The following is a 16,585-nucleotide window of genomic DNA, read 5'->3' as shown; positions in this document are numbered from 1 at the left end:
TCAGAGAAAGAAGCATTAGGCAGAGGAGTTAGGACATATTTTATTACTTAGCTCCATGCATGAAGGGGGATAATAGAATTTTAGTAAGCCATAAGTTTTCTTTCACAAGCATTCACAGTCCTGGATTGATATAATTACTGACAACATATAGAGACAGTGAGTGTAAGCAGTTGGATAGTACTTCTTTTCACCTCTTCATAAGAAACGGAGGTGTGTTGCATAGGGCAAGCAAATTAGGAAGTATTCTTGCACATTTATCAATAACCACCAGTAATGGTTCAAAGCAAAGAAGGTCTCTAGCAAACCTATAACCAGAGCCATCTTTCCTTTTCCTTATATCAAGGGCCATAGTAATCTCTCAGTGAGCTCAATTTAGATTATCACAAAATACAAATAAATAATGAGTTTTCTCCCATGGAGTTCCAGCTGGACTTGGTTCAAATTAAGAAAGGAATAAACTAAGACAAACATGCCACAGAAAGGCATGGGGGTTTTTTTTGCTGTTATAAGAAAATAACCCCCCAGTTTATAAAAGTCTGTATCAGTGCACATCATCAGAAGCACACTGAAGTTGTCTCTGCAGATGGAAGCACTTTCCTGTCAGTAAATGAAGAACAACACAGCTTCAATTATTTATTTTAGGTTGAGAAGGTATTCAATAACCCCAGATTCAGATTGCTGTAATACTGACTTGACCAGGGCTAATTTCTTGTCCAGCTAATTATGACTTCAATCATTATGAGAAGAAACATGCAGTGACTGCATAAGGCAATCTTTTCAAGTTTAAGGCTTTAAAGTGTCACTCAGAGGTTGATGCAGAGCTTTTAAGTCAAATTCTTCCACTGGCTGCATACAACAAGAAAACTTCTGACCAAAATCCAAAAAGAAGTTTCACCTTCCCCCAAAATCTCGAGACACAAGAAAAAATGTGCTTTGTAACAGTGGAATTGATACTGGAAGAAGCTGGTGGCTTAATCAATGTAGGCAGAATACAGATCTTAGAATCATAGAATCACTCAGGTTGGAAAAGACCTTTGAGATCATTGATTCCAACCATCACCCCTACCCTACAGAGTTCCTCCCTAAGCCACATCCCCCAACACCACATCTAAACAACCCTTAAACACATCCAGGGATGATGACTCCACCACCTCCCTGAGCAACCTAATTCCAGTGTCTGACCACTCTTTATGTGTTTTTTCCTCATGTCCAGCCTAAACCTACCCTGTTTATTAACAGTGTAGATCTAACACTGTATGCAGAATCAGTCTGAGTCTCAGCACAGCTGAGAAACACAGCAACACAATTATTTGAAATTTTATTTTCACAGATAGGCCAAGTCCAATTCCAGTGCCTGAAATACACAGCTCTTTGCTCATACAAGCAATCAAGAGAGAACAGCAGTGGCTGGATACACTGTTTTCCCACAGAAGGCTTTTCCTCCTTTAATTATTCTCCTAATGAATATAACACACTTTTTCCCATCCTAATCAATGTTTGCCTCAAAAAAAAAAAAAAAAAAAAAAAAAGTTTGCCTGTGGAAAAGCACCCAAACCATTGAATTTTCTATAGCAGAACAAATCTGCTTCCATTTATTACAGAAAGCTCTCCTACTTTGGTAAGTAAAATTGTGTGAAATAACAAAGTATTTTATTGTTGCTAAACCCATAGAACACACAAGGCCACAGAGCTGTGGCCACCTCCCCTCTACATCAGACTATTGCATTGTTTTCTCCATGCTATAGATAAGAGTCTCCATCAGCCTTCAGCCCCATGATTCTGAAGGAATGATGTAATTCCAATTCTTACCCTTATCTAGAGCTAGGCACTAGGACAAAGCCAGAAAAGTTTAAATGTCAAACTCTCACCTTTATTATGCAGTTCATTGGTCCTGAAATACTTAATTCAGTATCTGCCTTAGTGCTGTGATGATGGCAGTTCTGTGCCCAAGGAGCTGAGTGGTAAATCTGCCATGGATCCAGGACACAAACACCTTCCCCTGGTGTTTATTTGCTAAATTTGGATGTGCCAGGACTCCCACCTGCACTCCTCTGGGCTGGCAAACCATGCTGAAGCACCCATAATGTCTGGAGAGTTCTGGTAGTGTGGGTCCACTCCACAGTTTCCATCCATGGAAAATCTAGCTGTGTGGATTGGAGGAGATGCTCCAGCACACAACTTGGAGATTTTCCAAGGCAGGTTTGGAGCTTCCAAACTCCTGCCTGAAGGTGGTTCTCCAAGAATTCCTTTGTCTGGCATGAGGTGACCTGCAAATTCCTCAAGAATCACAAGCCTTGGGAAAACCAACAGTGTACTTACTGACAAGCACTCATGTGGAAGGGTCCTTATTTTAATCACATCAGCAGACCAAGGCATTCTTGTCTTAAATGCTTCCCTGTCTTACTCTGTAAGAGTATGTATTTATAACTCTGTAAGAGCTGTATTTAAAACAACAACAGTTTGATGCCCTTTCCTTGCCTAAGGTAGAAACAAGAGCTAGGAAACCCCACCAAAACCCCTATGCAAGACGATTTGGAGAACACTAATGAAGTTATAATAAATTGGATTTGGTTCACTGGTACCTGCTCTCATTTTCCAGAAACTGCTATCCTCAGGCTTTGTTTCTGAGATGGTTTTCTGACCAAAACATTGCACCTCTCTGTAGAGGAGGGAGGGCTAAATTTTTGAGAAGCCAGAACAGAACAGTCTGGGGCAGCTGATGAGGCTGTGCTTGCCCTGCCTACCTCTGTGGCACTCAGTTCCAGGGAAGCAATTTCTCAGAAACTCAGCTGGTCTTGGACTAAAGGAGTCAGAAAGAGCAGCACCTTCTACTTCCTCACTGAAAAGGGCATTAAAGTGACTTTATACATAGCCTGATGTCCACGGGAATTTGGCTTTCAGGGAGACTACAGCATTCAGCTCATAAGAAGGAAATGAGCAAGGTAAAAGGAAATCAGATTAAAAAAAAAAAATCTAACCTCATTTATTAAGTCTATGTTAAGGCTTTTCATACACTTTCAGAATTGGCTCCAGAAATGGGCAGTTAAAACAGGTTGTCTGGCTCACTCATCACATTTGAAACAATATCTTTACTCCCTCATCAGTCTCTAAACTTAAAAAAAACACAATTCTGGTTTAGAATTTCCAAATGCATGTTTAGCCTTTATGATTCATTTAGAGTTAGAGAAGTAAAACCTTACAACCTGGCTAAAATCTTGAAGTTTCACAACAAGCCCTGCTTTGTATGACATTTATTTCTTTTTAGTGACTATAAATTTCTCATTGCTTTTTAAGTTCTGCCTGCTTAGAAGGTATTCTGCTTTGGGAGGGTGCTAACAGGACCAGTAATACATCTGATTAATTCTGCATGCATTAGTCATATCAAGGACTTCTCAAAGGCTAATTGTAATTCAAGTCAGCATTTTTGTGGATTAGAACAAAAACACTTGTTGTAGTGACTGCCTCATTTTTAATTCTTTGCAATGACTGAACTGCTAAATTATAAAAAGTCTGGGCCCAAATTGTTTCCTTTATAAAACAGTTAAATGATGAATCTGAAGATTTTTTTGCTGCTCTGAAAGATAAAGAACTTGTTTGTTGCACGCATTCATTTCTGACCATCTAAAATTGAGTATTTGAGGTAAAGAAATACTTTCCAGATTACTGCTGTCAGGTCTTTGTGGATGAGAAAATACTTGATTTCTTACCACAGCAGAATACTGGACTCTGATGTGATTCAGCTGTTTTCAAAATTTTGGATTTAAACTGATTTTTTTTAAAATTAAAACAACTTACTACAAAGCAAAATTAATGATGCTGTGAAGCTGGGGTAGATACTGTGAAACAGATCCTTTTAATTTCAGTCTTCCACCTAGTAATACTTCTAGAGGAAACGACATTCTCAGTTTCAGTTACTTAAGTTATACCCTTCTCCATCAAAGAGAATGAGAGCTTTCAATGATTTCGAGGATATAATTTCTGACAGATTAACAAGAAATGCATCTATCCTGAAGAATGCACCAGTGAACACTCCTGACATGTGCATACCACCCAGTGCTAATCATCATTTCATTTTCTGGCCTTGATTCTCAGTATCAGTGCTGGAAAATTACATGTCTGCCCTATGCAAGTGCATAACCTAATGAAAACAGGCAGCTAGGAATAAACAAATCCAGACATACCACTGTATGCATAGAGATATACATCTGTATATATGCTTTTTTTATATATACTTTTTTTTTTCTTTCCAATCTGGAAACTGAATACTGAAAATTAATTTAAGTGGCTTGTGTTCTGTGAAGGTTTCCCACTGCAGTGATGAAGATGAGGACTGTGCTGCCCTAATGCCAGGAAGTGAAACTCAATGGATCTGCCTGATGCTACAATAATACAGGTATGCATGATTCCCATTACAGTGGGTGCTGCTGTGTATGTATCACCCCAGCAAAGTCATGAGATAAAATATGTGTTAAGTTTTGTGTTTTGTAGAAAGAATTCTCTGTCTGCTTGGTGTCAGTTGGGGGATATCAGAGGGATGAGTTAATATTCTGTGTTTAGGTCCCTTACTCACTTCCTGAGTGACATGGTAGAACACAGGCAGGAGGTCATTAAGTTTCCAGCCATTCCTGAGCAGCAACAGGTGCTTGAGAAACTTCTCTCCAGCATGTCACAGACAGCTTCATCTCTCTCTTGGAAATAACTGACTGCACTTGTATTTCCCTCATGGCACCGACTGACAGCAAGGAGAGAATGAAAAAGAACAAGGAAGAACTCCCAAAAGATGCACAAAAAAACAACAGGGGGGAAAAATAAAAAAACTCCATTACTCCAAGTAAGATTTAAGTTTGTGTGGTAACACCATGACAGCAGTGACAGATTGTAGGTCCAGACGATTGGATTTCCTCCACACACAAGTTTCTCATCCAGCCACCATTTAAAGGAGCTTTCAGCCAACATCAGTTCACTGAAAATTTGTTTCTCTGTCAGAGATCACTGAGGTTGTTCTTGGAAACTGATGTGTTGATTTTTCTATAGTAATACATCAATCTGTACTACAGCAGAGGGTGAGAAAAGGGGTTAAATTACCGCTTTTCCTTTGCTGATGAGCACCTAACTCCAGCCATTATTTCACTTCTGCCACCACTTCTAATGCCACAGACACAAATGCAGGCTTTTTTCTATAGACTCCTTAATCAGACAGAGTTTACAAATTACCTGAATCAAACAGCACTCTGCAAATCTGCTACAACCAGATCTGCTTTGCTTTCACCTATCCATGCTCTGCTGTCTTCCTCATCACCCCCAGCCACCTCAGTGCAGAACTGCACAAGATGGAACTTCTTTACTGAATCATCTCGTGTCTCTCTGACCTAGATTTTCCATTAGAAGCTTGCACTCTCCTATAGGATGGAAATTTGGCCAAATTATTCCATTTTATTCTCCAAGCAACTGTCCTGTTTTTCCAATGTACCCTGACTGGGCAAAATTCTCACAATTCATCCATTTTTCACTTTATATCTTGCCTTTCAGATGACTCTGCAAACTGCCCTTCTGAGGCATTCTCACCATCAACAAAAACAGCTTAACAGCATTAAGTTTCCCAGAGCAGAGATTTAGATTTCAACATTTTTAATAGACTTGCTGATAAAATGCATGGACATGCCTGGTTTGCAGGAACATAGAATCCCCAAAGAACAGCCATAACTCCAACTGGTTTTGGCAAGTGCCTCCAGAACACTGACCTCCAACTGAGCTACCTTTCTGCCCGCAGTTAAATGGAATAGTGACTGTTGTCAAAGGTCCTTACAAAAATCCTGTTCCACCACATGAAGGTCTCCACACTCTTACATGCTGCTAAATGTCGGGTTCATTTCTGCAGAAAATGAACAACCTCCCTGGGACTTATATTTTCAGGTATTACAACACAGGAACACACAAGTATGCACATTCACTTTTTTCCATAATCCACTAGAAACACAGACAGGACATGATGCTTCAGTGCTGTGACAATACACAGGTCCTCTGAGAAAACCACTGCCAATGTTACATTCCACGGGATAAATCCCAAATCCTAGCAAAATGGAAAAGAGTTTGGCTTCTGGCTTAATCCCCTGGTTACTGAAGAAATGATAGAAATTATTTCCTCATTTATGCACAGGCCCATGCTGGAATGAAGTCTCAATGAGATTTTGTCTTCTGAAAGAACAAACTTTGCCATGAAGGAGCAGCAACCCCTCCGATCTGCACTGGCTCAGAGCAGGTGAACCCATGCTCAGCATTATCCCCTTACAGCTCAGACTGTCCAAATATCTGCAGCTGCTTGTGGTAGAACTAAACCAACCACATCTTCTGGATCAACTTACCTAAAGGTCCCAGGCAGCCCAGAAGCCAAACCAGGTATTAGGGTAGGGGCTGTAGCTAATACTGAATGGAATCTTACTGAAACATTTTGACTTGTCAGTGGAGACCCTTGCATGAAGTATTTTTGTCAACAGAGCCAGTTCTGGTAGAACTGATGCTGTTCTCTGGCTTGAGGCTTGGTGAATTCAGTAGACTATTGCTACTGGAAAGCACCCATCAAAGTGGAAATCAGGTAAGATAACAACCCTCTTCCATTAAAGAATGCAACGCTCTGCTCCACATTTTAAAGTAAGACATACTGTTTGCTTACTCATGGACACACAATTTTCCACATAAAATCTGTGACAATCCCCAGTTCAATATCAGAGGCTTATAAGAAGGAACAGCATAAATACAGTAGGTCCATTTTAGCCACATTCTTGCAGTTCCCCTCTTTTTTTTTGTGCCCCCCCCCCATATAACAGAGACTACAGTTTATTTACCTTTATCCCAGGGAGTCCAGGAAGCCCAGGAAGACCTGGTTCACCCTATACAGGAAAATTACATAATATTACAGACATTATTCAGTTATGGTCACCATCCAGTGAACACCCCTGTATATTCTGCAGCAAGATGACTGACAGTCAGTTCAAGCAGGGCTGATGTTTTCAAAATGAGTGACTCAAATGCACAATTAGTAAGAGTCATGTTAAGATCTCAAACATTTTCTGGGAACCTTGGGTAGGAAGGTGACACCCAGGCTGAAAATCCAGGTCAAGAAAGCCAAAAAATGACTTCACATTAGCATTTAGCAAAAGAGAAGAAAACAAGCAGCACCAGTTCATTTTCCATGCTGCCTATTCAGTTTCATTTTTATGACAGATGTTTAATTCTCTTCCATTTTCAGCTCTGAGCTAGGTATTGTGCTGTGAAGCTGCCTGATCTAGTTACAAAGCAATTCAGAAGAGCTTGGTTTAAACTCTGCAATTCCAGCAGGACTGCCTAATTATAGCTGGGCCATCATTTTTTATGGAGCTTTCTGGAGCAACATTTCAACTTGCTCTTTTTTTCTGTCAATACACACGGTGCCATGAAAGATAGAGGGAATAAAACCTTCTATTGCTTTACCCAGAAACACATTGCTTATTTAAAATTGCAATGAAAAAGAGCTATTGTACTGCATTTGCAAGGGTGATTTTGTAACAGGAACTGTAAACCAAATGTATTAATTTTGAAATGAACTTTATAGGAGTCTAAGACAGGAATGACAACATTTGCACAAATGGTCATTTTGAGATATCAGCTAAATGGGAAGATGTTGTCTAGGAAAGATGATGAACAAGAAAAAAAAGCACAATAACATGTGAAGAAAACATTATTTTAAAAGCTGGAGGTTTTATTTTAATATAGAATATTCCCTGAACTTTTGGGAAGCTCAGTTCTGGACTCTCAAGCCAACTTCTATCTTTATACTGAGTTGAACTATATTCCATATTTTGTACACTCCTGAGCTCTGTAGAAAGCTATTTTTCAACTATGTGGTTTGGACTGATTCATACAGATTGTGCTACTAAAATATTTTATATGTGTGTGCATACACAGGCACATACATTCACACAGTCACACGAGCCTGTGTATACATCCACAAACATAAATACAGCTGTACATAATTTAGATCATGTTCATCAAACAAGATGACCCAGACACTCCTTGAGGCAGTAATATTAATTAGACTTGAAGTGCTAATAAGAAAATTACCCTCTGCCACAAATTGAAAAACACAATAGAGGGTTTGCAAATCACTTTACCAAATGGAGTGATTTTTGTATGTTAAAGAAAGATCTGAGAAAGCTTCTTGATTCATTTCAGCCACTCCAAAATTTTAACTGTTCACATTGCCTAAAAATACAGGGAAGATCCCAGTTTCATTATATTATTACCTATTAACTGGAAAAAAAGATGCTAGGACAGTATTTTCAGTAGATACTGTTATTTCTTGGTGTGTTGTCTAACACTTTCTAAGGCAGAAAATGTGTTGTCAGTCTCCCAAAAGAATAATCCTTTAAAAAGCTTCCACTGCACTCATTCCTGACCAAATGCACCAAGCCCCTACTCCTCTGACTTACTTGTGTAGCCATAAATACCAAACTACTGCTGTGACCTTTTCTCATCTAATTGTGGAAGCACTAAATTCCTCTTCTGGGCACAGCATTTGGCTAATTACAACTGAGAGTTGATTAGAATTTCTGCAGTATTAGAATTTCACTGTTTAGTCTTAGGACAGAGCTAAATCACACAGAGCCACACACCACAGCCAGAAAGGATCCAGCAAAACCAACCTAGAGTCCCAGTAATGCCCCTCAAACACAATGAAATCACTAATATATCATTTCAATTAGTATTGGAGATGAATGTATAGTAGTTTCTTTCCTAGAGTTTTCCTGGTACAAAAGATCTGAGTGTGATTTATGGGAAGAATGATTTTTTTAAGAAACCAAGGCTGGATGCTGGTGGGGCACCTCATTCTGTCATCTTCACAATACATGTGTCACACAGCAGCCTTCTCAGGCCTTTGAGATAGTGTCACATTTAATGCCAGGTAAATAATATTCAGGTGGGCAACTCAATATTTACCTTGGAAGATGGATAAGGAATAACTGGAAGGAGAGAAGGATGTAAAATACCAGGAAGAAGGGAAGATACAGGAAGGAAAATAGGGATGGGACAAAGTAGGGGGAAGAGAGAAGTGACATGAAGCAGAGGGCAGAGACTGAAAAAAGGGTCCTCCACCATCTCTGGAGGTGGGGTGAACAAGTCCCTGCTAAGCAGGGGGCAGAACAGCAGTCATGGGATGCCTGAGAGGAGGAGGAACTCTCCAGTTTCAGAACTCTCTGAATTGGAGGAACTCTCCAGTTGCTGGTTTGAACTGGAGACACAAATGGGGCATACTGGAAATTTGTCAGGTGAAGTGGAAAAAACACATTAAGTTTCCTTTGGTGCAGACAACAAGCTGAGACTCCAGAGGGTCTGAACTGTGTACCCTTCACTTACCTACGTTACCTACATTAGATCAAACCTGAGTGTCTGGGGTTGGAGATTCAGGAGCCTGCTGATAAATCACTGCTAGCTTTGCCTCCCTGGCAGCCAGCTAACCAGGGTACAACTCAGTAAACTCTGGTATTAAATGTACAAAACTCTTAAGTGCATTTTCTAATTATAACTCAGGCAAAGCATACACTGCAATATGCACACACTGAATGATTCTGAGGATTAAATAGCTTTAAACTACTTCAATTAAATTAAAACTAATTTAAACTAATTAAAGCTCTGTTCTACTGAAGAACTGCATTTGCAACCATACTCATCTTTCTTTAGTCTGTTGTAATTGCTGACAGTTATAATTACTCACAAAAAGCCTCCAACTTGTTTTATATTTATATGCATTTTGGAGTTCTGCTTAGTCACCAGAAGTCCTTGAGTATTAGAAAATAGTTGTGCTGTGGAGAATTTTAGCTCTTGACTTTGTGACTGGAGTGCCTGCTATCTCAGCTGGCAGGTAGAGTCTGCTCCACTCAGGCAGCAGTGGGTAATTCTCAGAGTAATACAAAGCAAAAATGGTGCTGAAGGCTCCCTAGGGAAACCAAGTACTGCAAATGAAAAATCTGGTTCCCTCATCGTCTCTTCTCTTTGCCCTTTCACCAGCTCTACCAGCAGGACCTGTCTCCTACTCATGGAAGGCAGTTGAAGGCACATCACTCAGTCTATTTGATGTAATGTGGCTTCAAGGAGGAAATTCCTCATCTCCAGAGGGCCTCATACAAGGCAAGAGTCATTACAGCTCCTGCTGAATCTTTACTTGAAAAACCAGCCTCAACTATGCAGCACCCAGGGGATTTTCTTCCCTGGAAGGAAGAACAGAGCATCATTACCTGGTTTGTGTCCTTCCAATCACATCACCCAACTCTGACCACTTGTATATATATATATATATGTGAAAGTGATTCTAGCCAAAACTGATTTTTTTCCTAATGAGATGCAGCAAGGTGCCACAGTCTGAAGGTTAATATTCATGTCAAACACTCTGGGTTAACTTCTGATCACTCAAGGAGCAGAGCCACTCTTTGTTAGTCTGCCCAGCTGCAACTGGGCAAGCTTTCAGTGCAAGAAGTGTGCTGTGGCTAGAAGAGGAGGTGGGTTAGCTGAATACTGCTTTTCATGCTAATTAGTACCTTCATTCCTCTGCTTTTGAAAAAAGATAAGAGTCAGACACCAAATGTGTGCAGGCCTTGGGCTATGAATTGTACTGCCTTGGGACCATCCTAGTACAGGTAAGAGCCACTGGTAACAACTGAGTAACTTTATTTATCACAAATCCCACAGAGAGGAGAAGGAAAACTGAACAATTCCAACCATTACCTTTAGTCCAGGCCGTCCAGATTCACCAGGTTCACCCTATAAGAGATGAAAGACATGAGAGTTGCCAAAATGTACTAAAAATAGAGCTGGGGAACCCCCTAACATCAGTGGTACCCAAAATGTCCATGACACAATAAAGTAACAAAGATCAACCACCCCTCTTCTCCCTGCAAGACTGCTAAAAAACTTTTATTACCTTAATTCCTGCAGCAGAAGAACCAGGGTCACCCTGACACAAAACCCAGAAGAAATAATCACACTTACTACATATACAGTTTTTCAGGAAGCACATAGCAAAAGATGCAAAAGTGTTGCATGATCATATATCAAAATACAGCAACATTACTTGTTCTCTGTGCTGCTACATAGGAATTTACCCAATGAATTAAATCAGTGTGATGCAGAAAAGGAAGAGTATTGTTTTCAAGAGCATGCAGTTTAGTTTCACTCATCCAAACAGCATAATAGTTAACCTCAAATTTCACAACTAATAATGTAGATGTAATAATTGCAGATTTTGTATGAATGTACTGCAGAAAGCCAGAAAATGGGACATACTTTGACATCTCTGAATTGCTGATAGACATTAAAAGTAATTTACTGCCATTTGCAAAGAAAATGCAAAACCTTCTCAACCTAACTCTACAGATGGCAAGTGCAAGGTCTCACCTGAAAAAGCTTTTCATGCTAATGAAGGTTACCCCTGAAAAATACCTCCAGTAACCTACATGTTCATCCCCATCACCACAGGTCAGAGCTCCATTTCCACAGCTCTTCAGCGTATTGAAACTGATAGTTTAATGGCATTAAGTTTATACTTTACAGGATGAGAGAGCTGTAGTGACTTCTAAATTCAGGAAAGGTCTCTGTGCTGAGGAGTCAGGTAGCATTTAAAAAGATGTAACTCTTCTGATTTGATAGGCAGTGCCATGCACAAGGGCAGGGGATCAGTCAGTGAATGACCTGGCCAAGGAAGCTTTTAGCTGCCAGTTTTATACACTTGTCAAAGCACCCTTAAAATTCTTACTTAGCTGCATTATTTTTTTTCTTATATGACATGTCAAGCAAAAATAAAAAATCCCCAAATTAATGAGAAGTTAGCTAATCAGGCTGGATATTGTTGAGGGTGGCTCCAGTACTTACATTTGAAGACCTGTCTCATTCTTTATTATTCAAAATAAATTCTGACTGTTCATTGAAAGTAATAGGTTGCTACACAGTGGCAAATTCCATCTCCCCAACATCCTGACATTGATTTCCATGGGTACCATAGGAGCCAGTGCTGTAATCCTCTCTGAAGGTGATTTAAGCAGAGTATAAATATTTACTGTTCTCTGCATTAAAATACAACCAGGGATACCCATTCCTGGTGCTTTGCTGGAAGTGTTCTGGGAATGCCATAGTTTTCAAATTAAGAGTGGGCATGGGATCTTTTTGGTAACAGTCTCATAAAATTAAATGGCACCAGATAACATGCTCACTGCTCTTTGAAGAATAGGAACAGATTTCCTCTGCACAGTTATTGCAGCTTGCTCTTGTGTGAAAAAAAAAACCAAACCAAAAACCAACAAAAAAAAAATCAGTTTAATGAAGGATTGATTCATATCTGGAAACCTGAGCTGCCTCATTTTGATAGACATGCATGAGTGATACTCATGCCTTACAAGTTATGTACAACTGCAAAGCCTCAAGGACATTTTATAGCTCTGAAGTGGCAAAGCAACTGGTAAGAGACATTCACCAGTTAAACATTTTAAAGGATAATGATGGATAATGGGAAGATGCAACAGCAAGTGTTTGCAACCCACCCTTATGCAATAATGAAAATTAATATGGGATTAAAATAAAAAAGATAGTACTGCATGTTCTCAGTTCTCTGATGAGTCAGTTTGAAAATGAAGAAACTTTAGCAGGGGAGCATGCACACAGATGGGAGATACTTGGTAGTTTCTACAAGGCTACATCATAAAAGTAGAAGAACTCAAGTCTGGCATTACCACCACCTTCAAAGTAGGACAATTCAACAAAAATGGTTTCTTTTTTAAGTCACAGGTCAAGAAGCAGGCCCCCAAGTCTGCATTTCTGAGAGCCACTGGGTACAGCAGTTCAGAAAATTGCATTTATAAATATTACAAATATTTATAAATAAGTAAATATTATAAATCCATTAATTGCACAATCAGGAACACATTCATAAATGAAGTCTGAAACTGTTGTCACCTTGTCATACATTAAAAAGCTTAGTATAAATCTCAAAGAAAAATAAATCTTTAAAAGCCTAAATAACATTTAAGTTTTGTGAACTGGGAATTAAAGCTCTTAAGCATATATGTAGCATTATGATCTAATGCAATGGTCTCTGCATTTTTCTCCACAGAATTAACAGCTTAACAGCAGGAAAAGTTTGTATATGTGTATGGTTGGACACCTGAGAGATGAACAGATACTAAAATAATCTCATCTCTGAACTACACATCCAGCAGCTACCTTAAAAACAGCCTCTAAAACAACCAGAGCCATAGTCAGGCTTTCTCTTCTCCCCTCAAGTGTTCAGCTGGAAAAGCTGTTGGTGCTCACATGGCAGTGAAGTTCCATAATGTAACACATGCCCCAAACTTTTCAGAGCTTCTGAAATCCAAGACACAAAGCTGTGTAGTAGAGATGGAGTGTAACAGAAGATGGATACAAGCAAAATGCATCAGTAATGCTGGCTGGGAAATCTGCTGGATTGTGACTTCATCTGCTTCTTTTAAGACAACAAACAGGTTTTTTTCATCATGATCTCCTGCCCAACAGAGGCACCCAGTGAAAAATATAATAGGGATGCTACTTTGAAAGCTTGCATCTCAGGTTTGTAGTCAAGGTAAGTTTAACTCCTTCCTCAAGATGATCATGACAGGAAGTGCAGAAAAAGTACAAATAAAAGAGATTTTAAAAAAAACACAGCTACTTTGTGAACATGTTAATTAAATGTGGCTGCAATAGTTATCCTGATTTCCTTCCATGATTAGTGACTGCTGGGCAAATCCATGCTGAAATTATACATAATGATAATGCAGCAAAAACTTCCCTTCTGCTGAAGAGCAGGAAAGAATAAAATCCTATTTGGTAGAACAAATGTAATGACACCAAGTTTAATGCCTATTTCTAATTTATCTGCCAAAAAGCTTCCTACAAACTGCTGTTTGCAGAGCTATCTATCAGCAACTTTAAGCTGCAGCACTGCTAAAAGACCTGGATCTTTTTTTCTGGGTGACAGGAAAAATAGAGGAGAAATAATGAAAATCAATGAAGTCAAAGTTCTGCTTTCACTGTGAAAATTCCTGCAGTGGGTTTAAACACCCAAAATTCCTCCTGTGGTTAAAACAAAGCAGTCCACACAAACAGTGTGTGTATTCCCAAGTCACCACCCCACCTCTGAAACTTAGGTGAAACCTGGAAGAGGTGGGAAACTTCTGTATCACGAAGTTCAGGAAGTTCATTGTCATTTTTACAGATACAGCAATAGAAGAAGTCTCCTGATGACCCAGTTTCCAGAAGCTGACCCCAACTAGACTGCCAAACTCTTGAAAGTTCACACAGAAACATTTTAAACATTATAATTAAAAGGATTTCCCACTGAAAGAGGGAGAGAACTTGGTAAGAGATTATATTATTCAATTAATTAGTGGATCAAGATGACATCACCTGTTTGCATTGCCTAAACCACTAAATAAGGTTTTTCAGACTTTTGTCTGCAGATGAAGTACTATTTAAATGAATTCTAGGAATCAAATATCTTGACTCTTCTTAAATCTAATGTCTATTTTTAATTGCTGACTTAAAAATATGCCCCATAAAATTCTTGTGGTTTACTGTATCTAAATGACAGGACCTGAGATATTTCCATACATTCCTTACCAGCTTGAGAAATCCATCTTAAATATCTCCTTGCCCTGAACAGATGTGCTCTGGCTAAGAAATTACACAAACAGGAGTACAAGGAGAAATTCTTATGCTTCTGCCCAAGTGCAGCCACTAAAATAAATGTTTTAGAAGTAAATGAGTTGCAAAGTGATTGCCAGAAGAACTCATGATGATTGACCCTTCTTCCTATGCAAGACAGGCTTTGCTCTGTCTGCTGGAGACTCTGAGTAAGTAAAGCACATTTAAATACTCCAATTACTGGTTTTTATTGGGTTTTTTTGGGGGGGTGGGGAGAGATTTGTTTGTTTGTGTTCTTTTTTTAGCATAAAGCTCACAGAAAACAAAAGTAAAAGAAATTTTTCACAACATCTACTCTTCAGTAACTCCTGTGGCAACAGGACTTGTTAGTCACTGTAATAATGATCTGACAAGGTATGGAGTGAGGTTACTGCTGCTGTCATCTGACAAAAAGGTTGAAAAAACAGTTCATATCTGCAACTCTCAATTTTCCAGCTGGCAATATGGAGGAAGTTACCTCCTACAACACCACACTTCAAGTCCTGTATTGGTTTGGTCACTCTCTGCAACAGGAACAGAGAAGGGGAAACATAACAGAATGTATCTGAACTGGCTGGAACTCAGCAGACCTGGCAGGTTGTGACCAAAGTTTCTGTGTGATGCAAATTTCAGCAGAGGAGTGATAATTACAGACATGGTGTATCCTGTGCTAAAGCTGTTGCTGTATGAAGTCAGGAATTCTATGCTTAATTGGATGAAATAGTGACATTTTTTCTGCTGTTCACTCAGTCAAGTCACTCAGCATCTATTTTTTTTTTAAACAGTTTAAAGTGTGTTTTTCTTTTGATCAAATTATTCTTTTCATTAGCTGGTTATACTGTAAGCAGACCTAAACCACACATTTTCTCCTCTACTGGGATGCAGTGTACCTTTTCTCCTGTGTCACCCTTAGGTCCATTTTCTCCAGCATCACCCTATAATTAAAATACACATCACATTTTCATGATATTTACGTAAGCTCAAAGCATGCAAAAAAGAGTCAAGCATTCCAACGTGATTAGCAAGCTCATTTTGTTAATCAGGTTGTCTGTCTCTCTATGAATTATTCAGGAAGCAGGGTTTTATAGCTGCTATGTCTTACACAGTCCTCACAGCTCCTCAAATGCCACAAATAATCAGATTTCCTTCTGTCACTGTAGTCCACAGACTTCCCCAGGTCACTGTGGTTTAAGGGATCATTTCATGATGATTCAGCATTTTAAATTACCAGTGCTTGCTTTTTATCCAACACAGAGACATTCACCTAAATGCACCTCATCAAATCTGGATGACAGGTACACAATCCCAATATTTTTATTAGGATTCTCAAGTAATTTAGGGCATTCACTCTCCGTGTCCAAAGTCTTTAATGAATTATTCATAAACTAAAAATCATCCACTGAATGTCACTCCTCCAAGGAGCCACCAACTTATTATCTCTACATAAATTCTATGCATTGTTCCTTGTTTAAAAAGTAGTGTTCAGACACCACTTTTTCATGGCTAGGTAGATATTTTTCTACTTTAAAAACAACCTTGTAAAGAAACATTTCTATTTATAGTTATAGAGGCATATGATAAGTCCAACTACACCAAAGTCTTTGTTATATATGAGACTGGGGGCCAAAAATTCCTGTGGAACTTGAGGTCCACATAAAATGTGTGAAATATTTAAAATGCCAAAAATATTGATAAATATTGAGTCTAGGCAGGCTAAAAAGCATTCCAGTAGGTTCTGGTCAGTAGCTGTATTCAAATAACATTATTTATTCAGTATCTTTCCTATTGCTCTGAAAACCTGAATGTAAAATTCCATTCAGAAGAGTTGTAACAGGGACCATTTTGTATTTCACAGTCACTGGAACAA

The 16,585-nt window shown here is 39.0% G+C and overlaps 1 protein-coding gene across 1 annotated transcript in view; it reads right to left on the bottom strand.

Annotated features, from left to right (window-relative positions):
* Positions 1-16,585, bottom strand: part of COL25A1 (collagen type XXV alpha 1 chain) — a 256,844-nt gene that overhangs the window by 33,812 nt on the left and 206,447 nt on the right. The window contains exons 15-18 of the mRNA XM_030450322.1: positions 15,609-15,653; positions 10,952-10,984; positions 10,756-10,791; positions 6,843-6,887 (exon numbers count right to left, since the gene is read on the bottom strand). Of these exons, the coding sequence (XP_030306182.1) occupies positions 6,843-6,887; positions 10,756-10,791; positions 10,952-10,984; positions 15,609-15,653 (159 nt within the window). The remainder of the gene's footprint in view (positions 1-6,842; positions 6,888-10,755; positions 10,792-10,951; positions 10,985-15,608; positions 15,654-16,585) is intronic.

This window comes from Calypte anna, chromosome 4A (assembly GCF_003957555.1).
Source record: "Calypte anna isolate BGI_N300 chromosome 4A, bCalAnn1_v1.p, whole genome shotgun sequence".
Classification (NCBI taxonomy): Eukaryota; Metazoa; Chordata; class Aves; order Apodiformes; family Trochilidae; genus Calypte; species Calypte anna.
This window is presented reverse-complemented; position numbering and strand designations above follow the sequence as displayed.